This window comes from Syngnathoides biaculeatus, chromosome 4, assembly GCF_019802595.1.
Source record: "Syngnathoides biaculeatus isolate LvHL_M chromosome 4, ASM1980259v1, whole genome shotgun sequence".
Classification (NCBI taxonomy): Eukaryota; Metazoa; Chordata; class Actinopteri; order Syngnathiformes; family Syngnathidae; genus Syngnathoides; species Syngnathoides biaculeatus.
In genome coordinates, this window is record NC_084643.1 from 12723266 (window position 1) to 12735450 (window position 12185).

The 12185-nt window shown below is 43.5% G+C and overlaps 1 protein-coding gene across 2 annotated transcripts in view; it reads left to right on the forward strand.

Annotated features, from left to right (window-relative positions):
* The first annotated feature begins 494 nt into the window (after positions 1–494).
* The window catches only part of ptar1 (protein prenyltransferase alpha subunit repeat containing 1), a 125044-nt gene continuing 113353 nt past the window's right edge, over positions 495–12185 (forward strand). The window contains exon 1 of one of the 2 annotated variants that reach the window (XM_061816916.1): positions 495–653. Coding sequence is in view for 1 of the 2 variants with exons in the window: in XM_061816915.1 (XP_061672899.1) it covers positions 568–653 (86 nt within the window). In the remaining variant the exon portion in view is untranslated. The remainder of the gene's footprint in view (positions 654–12185) is intronic. The other variant, XM_061816915.1, reaches the window with a different exon arrangement.

Genomic DNA, 12185 nt, shown 5'->3' on the forward strand with positions numbered 1-12185 from the left:
CAAATTCCAAGCGAAGAAAGAGTGACGACCTATATAAAAACTGACACCTACAGCACTCGAACTTCCCGGGGGGTTGTTTGGTTTCCAATATGACGAAATGTTAATGCGCATGCTCGGCAGTGACGTCACTCGCAGCCCTCTATAGAGGTACAGACCTTCATAATATTGAAATGGTCTATTTTCCACATTCATAATCATAATAATTAATTAAATGAAACACACTTACCGGTGAAAAGTTACTTCTTTGCCATCGCCTGCAGGGTTTTGACAGTTAACAGCGCAACAAGAATTAACTATATTAACAACAGAAAAGCTAAACCTAACGTATTCCAATATGTTTCACAATGTACAATTGTAAGGATATCAAATGATGTCAACTTCACGCAAAATACTACCCAAAGCAATGTTTTACGATGACTGGAAGTTGAAGCCGAATTACCAGGTGAAAGTGGACTGTGCGAGTTTTTAAATCCTACGTCTTTGATAGGAGTCCTTTTGATGCCCCTGGCAATGGTCCTTCATTTGACCCGGAAACACTGGCCATATAACGTCATTGTGTGACCTAAAATGGCGGAGTCGCTGTCAGAGGTGGATGTCTTGGTCCAAAGAGTAGTTAAAGATATTACGAACGCATTTAAGAGGAATCCTAACATGTAAGTGTTATTATCTGCGATACTTCTTGACTAATGCTTCGTCTCTCAATCCAATGATTGTTATTGCTCTTCATCTGAAAGGGCCTTGACTATAACCAGTAAACGCATTAAGAAAGTAAAGTTGACTGATTTTCTTTAGTGCTATGTTCCTCGAAAATGCCCTTGAATTTTTTACCCTGCACTATCAAATACAGCAAAACATACGGTGCGACCGTTTCAACAGAGGTGAAATATGGATAATATAGTGTGTATTGCGGTCCTCACTGCATCCTTTATTGACTAAAGTAAAACTTAATTCACAAAATTCTCTAAAATTCGGACAAAATTAATGGTCATGAAATTATTGAAAATGTGTAACCCACTATTTGGACAATTGTCTTGGACTGTGAAAGCGTACATACTCTTACTTATGTTTTTAGTGTATTTGGCGTGTATAACGCAGTCACTCACATTTGAAAAATGTACGGGTGTGGTCAATCATACCCGCAGATAGTTGGCGGTGTGACTAAGAATGGAATCTCAAGACCTGAAAATAACTTACTGAGTTGTGATACCAGAGTATTTAGTTGTTACCTAATATCATAATCATAATTTATTGACATTGCACTGAGACAGACATTTTTAAAGAGGTCAATAGACATTCAATTTCAAAACTAAATATTCATTTAATCAAATTATTTTATTTCATCATGATGTATTGTTATAATGTAGCGTAATTTACTTCGGCAGCTATTGTCAATCCATTGATGAAAGCTAGCAGTAGATGATCTCTCAGGAGACCTTGTGCTTCCTGTTGGGGAAAAAAAGAATGAGTCTGGTTCACTGCGCTGGATTGGTTTTCATGTGCGCTGAGAATGTCTATGTATTTCTACTTTGTAACAAATTCTACGTGCGTGATTTTTCGTGCTCGACTGTGCAGATTTGCGAGTGCAATGGCCCCTGTCAAATCACAGTGACTGATAACGATTATATTAAAAGTTTGTTTTTACCCATGTTTTTCAAGCGTAATATAATCGCAATCTTGTGCTTTAACATTGACATTAATTTAATCATTTACATCAGACCTAGGCATTTTATGGCCCACGTGCTGCCCCACTTGGACTGGCTCGCGAAAGAGTTCTTGGTATTAAGAAAAATCAACCTACTTTAAAAATTTTGCTTAATGGATGGACTAAATTAGCAGGGCTTTTACTTTGAAACTTGTTTACATTGTGCACGCGTTCTTTATGTCTGGGGACTCTGAGACAAGTTTGAGTGCATGTGATTATCAACAAGTCATTGTAATGGTAACCCTACAAAATGTTTGCAAATGCCAAAAAAGAAAGGTGGATTCAGAAGGCCGTTGTTTCAAGAACACATGTACTACTAAATATTGATTCCTGAAGTCCGGCATAAACTCGTATGTTTAGTTTGTGGTGACCTGGTCGCCTTGTTTAAGGAGTACAGTGTGAGTCGGCATTTTGAGATGAAGCATGCCGAAAAAGACAGACATTTGACTGAGACAGTGCAGATATCAAAAGATTTGCTGGTGAAGCTAAGAGAACAACAAGGCTATTTTATCAAGTTACACGCAGCCTGGGATACAGCAACCAAGACTAGCTCTATCATATCCCACAAAATAGCTAAAGACTGCAAGCCATTTTCAGAGGGGGAGTTGGTGAAAGAGTGCTTGGTGGACTCTGCAGTGCTAAAATGACTGGATGAAATGAAGGTCGGTACACACAGGATCAATCAGGAGTACGAGAGTGCTGGAACGGGACATAAAGCTCAACGAACTGGCCGAGGACCAGTTGTCACCGGGTCCTATATATACGGGGGATGATCAGCCTGCATGAGGCACAGGTGTGTGCCTCCCAATTAGCACAACCGCGCGGGCACCCGCACAGCTCGTGTTGAAGCGGCAGGATCATGACAGTACCCCCCCCCCTCCCCCCCTCAAAGGCACGGCTCCCAGACGTGCCTAAACGAAAAAACAGACAAAAGTAACACAGGCAGGGGTGGGCGGAAGGGAGTCCGGAGGAGGGCACAAACCCCCCCCGAACTCCAGACTGGTGGCCATCCAGGCCACCAAACACGAGGCGTCCGGGCGGACAGGTCAGGAGGACGACCCGGACGCCAAGCACCAGGGGTCCCCACGGGGCGATTCGGGCGGACGACCTCTGTGAGGAACCAGAACGAGGCAGGCCACTCCTCCAGACGAGAACCTCCCACGCCGTCATTGCAAGACGACCAGGGATTGGTCGCCAACGAGGCCAGGTCCTGAAGCGGCTGGGCGAACTCAGGAGCGAAGAAGATGATGGAGAGCAGGACCAGAGCCATGACCGCCACCCCGAAGTCTCTCCAGCTCCTGGGTGGCTCCACAGAACTCCCCAGCTCCTGCTGGACAGGGACGTGAGAAGGCTGCGGCGCCAGTACCGCCCCCTCCTGGACAGCCACGTGAGAAGGCGGCGCCAGTACCGCCCCCTCCTGGACAGCAACGTGAGAAGGCGGCGCCAGTACCGCCCCCTCCTGGACAGCAACGTGAGAAGGCGGCGCCAGTACCGCCCCCTCCTGGACAGGAACGTGAGAAGGCGACCCCGTCGCCGCCCCCTCCTGGACAGGAACGTGACAAGGCAGCGACCCCGTCGCCGCCCCATCCTGGACAGGAACGAGAGAAGGCGGCGCCAGTACCGCCCCCTCCTGGACAGGAACGTGAGAAGGCAGCGACCCCGTCGCCGCCCCCTCCTGGACAGGAACGTGAGAAGGCAGCGACCCCGTCGCCGCCTCCTGGACAGGAACGTGAGAAGGCAGCGACCCCGTCGCCGCCTCCTGGACAGGAACGTGAGAAGGCGGCAGCAGCATCACCAACTCCACCTCCTCCTGGACGGGACCGTGAGGCGGCTGGGGAACTGTCGCCACCTCCTGGACAGGAACGTGAGGGCGTGCCCGTCGCCGACAGAGCAGGAACGGGGAGCGACCGCGGGCCGGTCGCCGACAGAGCAGGAGTGTGGAGCGTCCGCGGACCGGTCGCCACTGCCACTCCAGAGCACGGACGAGAAGCGGCTGTGGAGACGTCGCCACCTCCTGGACAGCAGCGTGAGGCGGCATCGGGACGGTCCCCACTGCCACGTGAGCTTGCAGTGCATCCGTTGAAAAAGCAACGTGGGTGTGGCGCGGTGGCGAATCCGTCTCCAGGGCAACGTGAACCTGAGTAGGCGGGGAGTCAGTCGAAACTGACACGTGGGCGTGTCTCGGGAGCGGGTCAGTTCCGACTGCCGCGTGAGCTCTGCTCGGAACCGCCAACACTGCGACGTGCACTTGAGGTGGCGAGTCTGTTCCCACTGTGGCGTGCACTTGACAAGGGGGCGGGTCGGTTTCCACGGCAACGTCAACCTGAGTCAGCAGCGAGTCCGTCGCCGTTGCGACGTCAGCGTAGCTCGGCTGGATCGCCAATCCTTGCCAGACCTGGGCCGTGAGAGCTGCCAATTCCGCGCTCTGCCGCTCAATCTCCGCCCGCAGTTCGCGGCGGAACGCCTCGTGATTTGGCGGCACCTCCTCCCTCTGGGCTGGAAGCCTCGCCACCAGCTGCGGGTCTGCCGGTCTCACCGTTACCGGCGAGGAGTGGGAGGACTGTGTCTTCGTTGCCGCGCAGCGAGAGACACCAGGAAGCGCCCGGCCGGGGCGTCTCCTCTGGCCGCCCCGCGGAGGTCCCGGGTAGATGGGCAATCGGGTTCCCTCGTACCGATTGGTGTACTTTGATCTACCGGGTGAAGACGTTCGGGTGCTGGAAACGCGGGGAGGTGAAACAAACTGACTGGGATGAAAGATCGGACGAGCAGATTCATAGTCAGAATAATCGGAGTCGTACTCAGGCAGCCGGTCAAACAAATCGTGGTCCTCCTCATATTCCGAAAAGTCAGAGTTCAGAAGAATATGAGGAGCCGGACGGGTCGTGTTCGGGACGTATTCGTACTTCGCTGGCGGAGCGTAAGACACGGAATCGGAGGACATCAGGGAGCCGATCCGGATCGGACAGGCTTGGTTGGTATGCAGAGGTCGGGGATCGAGCAGGCAGTCCGGTGCAGCAGCGGTTGTTGTGACGTCGGGCGACGAGAACAGATGAGCGGACGGGCAGGAGTCGGTACACGGGAAACAATCCACGCAGGCAGAAGGATCAAGGAGTCAGGCTTGCAAGGTTGGTCGGAGAACGGACGAAGGTCGGTACACACAGGATCAATCAGGAGTACGAGAGTGCTGGAACGGGACATAAAGCTCAACGAACTGGCCGAGGACCAGTCGTCACCGGGTCCTATATATACGGGGGATGATCAGCCTGCATGAGGCACAGGTGTGTGCCTCCCAATGAGCACAACCGCGCGGGCACCCGCACAGCTTGTGTTGAAGCGGCAGGATCATGACACATACGTTTATTTGTGAACCATTCCATTGTATATTTGGCTTGATTTTTTTTTTTTTTTTTTTTTTTTTTTTTTTTTTTGGATCATTGTTTGTTCTTTTGGACGATAAATCTCAGTCCCAGTGTCAGGTCTTTTGCAGACTCTTCACAGGTTTTCTTCCACAATGGTCGTGTATTTGGTTCCATTCATCTTCCCATCAGTTTTAACCATCTTCCCTGTCCCTGCTGAAGAGAAGCATGCCCAAACCAAGAGGCTGCCACCACCATGTTTGACAGTGGGGATGGTGTGTTCAGGGTGATGTGCTGTGTTGCTTTTATGCCAAACATATCGTTTTGCATTGTAGCCAAAAAGTTTGATTTTGGTTTCATCTGACCAGAGCACCTTCTTCCACATGTTTGTTGTGTCTACCAGGTGGCTTGTAGCAAACTTTAAACAAGACTTTTTATGAGTATCTTTGAGAAATGGCTTTCTTTTTGCTACTCTTCCATAAAGGCCAGATTTGTGCAGGGTACGACTGATTGATTGTTGTCATATGGACAGACTCTCCCACCTCAGCTATAGATCTCTGCAGTTCATCCAGAGTGATCATGGGTCTCTTGGCTGCATCTCTGATCATTCTTCTCCTTGTTCGAGGTGAAAGTTTAGAGGGACAGCCGGGTCTTGGTAGATTTGCAGTGGTCTGATACTCCTTCCATTTCAATGTGATTGCTTGCACAGTGCTACTTTTAGATGTTTTAAGCTTGGGAAATCTTTTTGGATCCAAGTCCGGCTTTAAACTCCTCCACAACAGTATCTCGTACCTGCTTGGTGTGTTCCTTGGTCTTCATGATTCTCTCTGCAATTTAAACAGAACCCAACAGAATATTGCACACTTTTCAGTTTTTTGTTTGTTTGAACTTGGAAAGGATTAGGCTGTTTTCTCTGGGCTGTCAAATTTTGCCTCCTCTTCTCCCCCATGATGCTTTTTGCTCGTCACTCATGCTTCTCTTAGCATAGTAGCCCAACGCCAAAGGTATGTGAACATATTTTATTTTTTTTGATTCATTACATTATTTACTTTGAATGCTTATTTTTGGCGGGGTGATAGGTTGGGGGGTTTGGAACAAATTACGCTATTTGAATGTAAACTTTCTTCCAAAAATATTAAAGATACCAAACAACTCGTGGAACAGATTAATTTTGTAAGTCGAGGTACCACCGTATATTGTATTGCGATGAAATCTTGAAAAATAAGGCCCAGTGTAATTTCTCAAGTATAATGTGTCATGCACACTTTCAAAGTTGACCCAAGAAAATCAGGAAAACCCTTCTACCAATGTACAATCTTCTTTTTCTTTCGGCTTGTCCCGTTAAGGGTCGCCATAGCGTGTCATCTTTTTCCATTTAAGCTTATCTTGTGCATCTTCCTCTCAAAACCCCACTGTCCTCATGTCCTCCCTCACAACATCCATCAACCTTTTCTTTGGTGTTCCTCTCGCTCTTTTGCCTGGCAGCTCCATCCTCAGCACCCTTCTACCAATATACTCACTCTCTCGCCTCTGAACATGTCCAAACCATCGAAGTCTGCTCTCTCGAATCTTGTCTCCAAAACATCCAGCTTTGGCTGTCCCTCTAATGAGCTCATTTCTAATCCTATCCAACCTGGTCACTCCGAGCGAGAACCTCAACATCTTCATTTCTGCCACCTCCAGTTCTGCTTCCTGTTGTTTCTTCAGTGCCACCGTCTCGAATCCGTACATCATGGCCGGCCTCACCACTGTTTTGTAAACTTTGCCCTTCATCCTAGCAGACACTCTTCTGTCACATAACACACCAGACACCTTTCGCCAGCTGTTCCAACCTCCTTGGACCCGTTTCTTCACTTCCTGACCACACTCTCCATTGCTCTGTATTGTTGACCCCAAGTATTTGAAGTCGTCCACCCTCGCTATCTCTTCTCCCTGTAGCCTCACTCTTCCCCCTCTACTTTTCTCATTCACGCACATATATTCTGTTTTACTTCGGCTAATCTTCATTCCTCTCCTTTCCAGTGCATGTCTTCATCTTTCTAATTGTTCCTCTACCTGCTCCCTGTTTTCACTGCAGATCACAATGTCTGCGAACGTCATGCTCCAAGGGGATTCCAGTCTAACCTCGTCTGTCAGCCTAGCCATTACTCCCACAAACAGTAAGGGGCTCAGCACGGATCCCTGATGCAGTCCCACCTCCACCTTAAATTCTTCTGACATACACACACGACACGTTTCACCACTGTTCTGCAGCCTTCATACATGTCCTGTAGTATTCTAACATATATTTCTCTGCCAAACCAGACTTTCGGATGCAGGACCACATTTCCTGTATTGGTACTCTGTCATAGGCTTTCTCTAGGTCTAAAAAATATAACTCCTTCTGACCTTCTCTGTACTTTTCCACGATCACCCTCAAGCCAAATAATGCATCTGTGGTTCTCTTTCTCGGCATGAAACCATACTGTTGCTCACAGATACTTACTTCTGTACTGAGTCTCGCCTCCACTACTCTTTCCCATAACTTCATTGTGTGGCTCATCATCTTTATTCTTATGTAGTTTTCCACAGTTCTGAATATCGCTTTTGTTCTTAAAAATGGAGACTAGCAAACCTTTCCTTCATTCTTCTGGCATCTTCTCTCCAGGTAGTATTCTATTGAATAAGTTGGTCAAAAACTCCACAGCCACCTCACCAAATTGCTTCCATACACCTCCACTGGTATGTCATCGGGACCAGCTGTCTTTCCATTTTTCACTCTGTTCAGTGCCTTTCTCACTTCTTCCTTACTGATCAATGCCACTTCCCGGTCATTCACGCTTGCCTCTTCTATTCTACCTTCTCTCCCATTTTCTTAATTCATGAGCTTCTCAAAGTACTCTTTATCTACTGAGCACACTACTGGCACCAGTCAGCATATTTCCATTGCTATCCTGAATCACCTTTTACTTGCTTCACATCCTTCCCATCTCTATCCCTCTGTCTGGCCAACCTGTAGGGATCCTTTTCTCCTTCTTTTATATCCAACCTGGCGTACATGTCGTCACATGCAAACTCCCCGAGGAGGTCATAGAGCTCAGGTTGGGGGTGCACATTACTGCAATAAATACATAAGACATCGAATATCCTATTGAAATGTATATGTACACTTTTTTTAACCACTCTGTGTACCTGTGTACGACTATACAATTTGATTGTATTTTTTATTTTTCATCCATACCTAAATATAATGTGCTCTAACTTGTTGAAAACATTCTTTGAAAAATTTGCGCTTTAATTTTGAGAAATTACGGTATGCCAAAGGAAAACAAATGCGGTTCTGAGTTCCTACATTTTAGAATTAGGGTAAGTCGGTCTTTTTTTTCGTTTTGTTTGCAAAATATTTTTTGGTCAGTCCTCGTTAATTCAGGCTCTCTCGTGCATAACGAAATCAAAATTCATGAATGTTTCATTCAAAAACACATGAAACGGTGTCAAAAATCGGACATGTCAGAACATGAAAACGTAACTTGACTTGATATGGTTCAGTCGCGCTTTGACATGGGATAAGGCAGTTACGCTAACTGACGCTCATGTACGCACATGCATACAACGATCTGGCAACCAGTGGCATGAAAAACAAGGCATAAATGAACAACATAATCTGCGCGCATGAGGCTGTGGCTGCTCTCAAACACCTGACGTAACTCTGTGCTTCTGTGAGTGCATGTGCTTGGTGTGCTGCGAATGTGAGCACGCCCCTCACATATTTATTACACGGTGTATAAATGTTAGGGTCAGCGGGAATTTTTAGGGTTGGTCGGCAATCCGTAACCACAAGCTTTTTATTTATTTTTATTTTTTAGAAACCATTTTATAACTCATTATATTTGCATCTAAAACAATATAATTTAATAACTATTGTTAGAATTTCCTTTCTCGTTTCCCTATTACATTTTTTTCTTTAATCTGTGATATTCCCTTGGTTTTGAAATAAAGAATAAAGCTTGGTTTCCTCTGATCATCCTTGAGATGTTTCTATAACTTGAATGGAGTTCACGTGTAGTAAATTCAGTTGATTTAAATGTCATTTAGAATATCACACACCTGTCTATATAAGGTCTCATAATTAGCATTGCACCTCAGAGCAGAAACCAAGCATTCATGTGTAAGGAATTGTCTGTAAACCTCTGACACGGGATTGTGTGAAGGCACAAATCTGGGGAAGGATACAAAAGAATTTCAACAACTTTGAATGGCCCCAAAAAAAACCCCGTTGTCTATTATCAGGAAAAGGAACCAGTACCCTTCCTAGATCTGGCCATATGACCAACCCGAGTAACCCGGGAAGCGTGGCCTTGGTCAGAGAACTGAAAAAGAACCCCATGATTACGAAGGTGGAGCCCAGTGTTCCTTTCCAAAGATAGAACTATCTACAAAGTCAATCATTGCTAACACATTCCACCATCCATTAATTTTCTGAGCCGCTTATCCTCACAAAGGGAGTGGCGTGCTGGAGCCTATCCCAGCTATCTTTGGGCAGAAGGCAGGGTGCACTCTGAATCATTACCAGACAATCACAGGGTGCACACACACACACAAAAATTCACTCACATTCACACCAAGGGTAAATTAGAGTCTTCATTTAACCTACCATACATGATTTTGGAATGTTGGAGGAAACCGACATCCCAAGAGAAAACCCACGCAGGTATGGAGTGAATATGCAAATTCAAAACAGATGGGGCTGGGATTTGAACCCCAGACCTCAGATCTGTCGGGCAAATGCACTCACTCACTGTTCCACCCATCCATTTTCCAAGCTGCTTATCTTCATGGGAGTTGGGAGGGTGTTCAGAGTCTATCCCAGCTAACTCTGGGCGAAAGGTGGACTATACACTGAACTAGTCGCAAGTCAGGTGCCGGGCACATATCGACAATCGACACACTCACTGAGTGGAAACTGAACCCACACAACCTGCACCAAACTAAGTCTAGTGTACCACTACACCATCAGTGAGCCACACTCCACCAATCAGGCCTTTTTGGTCGAGTTGCTAGATTGAAGACTCTTTTCACTAAAAGGCACAGAGCGGAGTTCTTGGAGTTTACCACAAAGCGTCTTAAGGATTTTGAGACCTGCAGAAATAAAACTCTCTGGTCTGATGAAATTACAATGGAACATTGTGGCCTAAAATGCCCCAGAAAATACCAAAAAATGTATTGAGAAGAAGAGGGACTAATCATCAGTTGGCTAACTTAATTCTTACTGTAAAGCATGGTGGTTGCAAAATCATGCTGTGGGGCTATTTTTATGCTGCAAGAGCTGGGTGTTAAGTCTCCATTGAAATAAAGATGACAGCTGCCAAATATAGGGGAATTCCTCAAAAGCTTGCTCCAGAGTGCTCTAGAACTCGGACTAAGGCATTGATTCACCTTCCAACACGACAACGTAACACAGGATTGGCTTCAGGAGAGAATGCCCTTGAGTGGCCCAGCCGGAGCCTGGACCCTATCAAGATCTGTAGGAAAAATACTAAAAATGGGTGACCGTCCACTTACGCTGCCCATATAACCTGACTGACCTTGAGGAGGGTCTGAGGAGAAGACAAAACAGATGTGCCAAGCTCGTAGACATACCCATCAAGACTTTCAAGGCTGTGATAGCTGCCAAAGGTGTTTCAACAAAATATTGGGTCAAGGGGGTCAATACTTATGTACCGTTGTTTTAATGTTTACATCTTCAATAAATTTGCACATTTGTCTGAATGTTTTTACTTTGTAATTATGTGAGTGTATATGTATGTATGTATATGTATATATGTATAATGAGATGTTGTATATAGTATATGTATATGTATATATGTATGTATGTGTATATATATATGTATTGTATGTATATATTATGTATGTATGTATATATATATGTATGTATGTTATATATATATGTATGATGTATATGGATGTTATGTTGTATATATATATGATGTATGTATATATATAGTATGTATGTATATATATATATATGATATGTATGTATGTATATATATATGTATGTATGTGATATATATTATGTATTATAACGATATTTATCCACCCCCGTTGTATCTTCCTATATATGCGTATGTATGTATGTATTAAATTATGTATGTATTCATATCTAGATATTTCCGTATGTATAGACTTATGTTGTATATATATATCTATTATGTATGTATGTTTATTTATATTATTTATATATGTATATATTTACTATTGTATATTATGTATTATGTTCTTTTATAGTATGTTTTATGTATTCTTTGATATAATATATATGTATGTATATATATATGTATGTATGTATAGTATATATATGTATGTATGTATTATATATGTATGTATGTATATAATATAGAGTATGTATATATGTATGTATGTATATATATGTATGTATGTATATATATAGTATGTATATATATGTATGTATTATATATATATGTATGTATGTATAATATATATGTATGGATATATATTGTATGTATAATATATATATGTATGTATATATGTATGTATGTATATGTATGTAGGTATGTATTGTATGTATGTATATATATATATTATGTATGTATTATATGTATATGTGATATATATATGTATGTATATATATATGTAGTATAGATTATGTATGTAGTATATATATATATGTATGTATATTATATAGGTCATGTATGTATATATGTAATGTATATATATATGTATGATAATATATATGTATGTATATATATATATGTATGTATGTATATATATGTATGTATGGTATGTATTATGTATGTATGTATGTATGTATGTATGTTATGTATGTATGATATAATATGTATGTATGTATGTATGTATGTATGTATGTAGTATGTTATATATATATGTATGTATGTAGTATGTAGTATATATGTATGATTATATATATGTATGTATGTATATATCTATATATATATGTAGGGATGTAGGTAGTATGTATGTATGTATGTAGGTATGTATGTATGTATGTATGTATATGTATGTATGTATGATGTATGTATGTAGTATGTATGTATGTATGTATGTATGTATGTATGTATGTATGTATGCTGTATGTATGTATGTGTATGGTATGTATGTATGTATATATG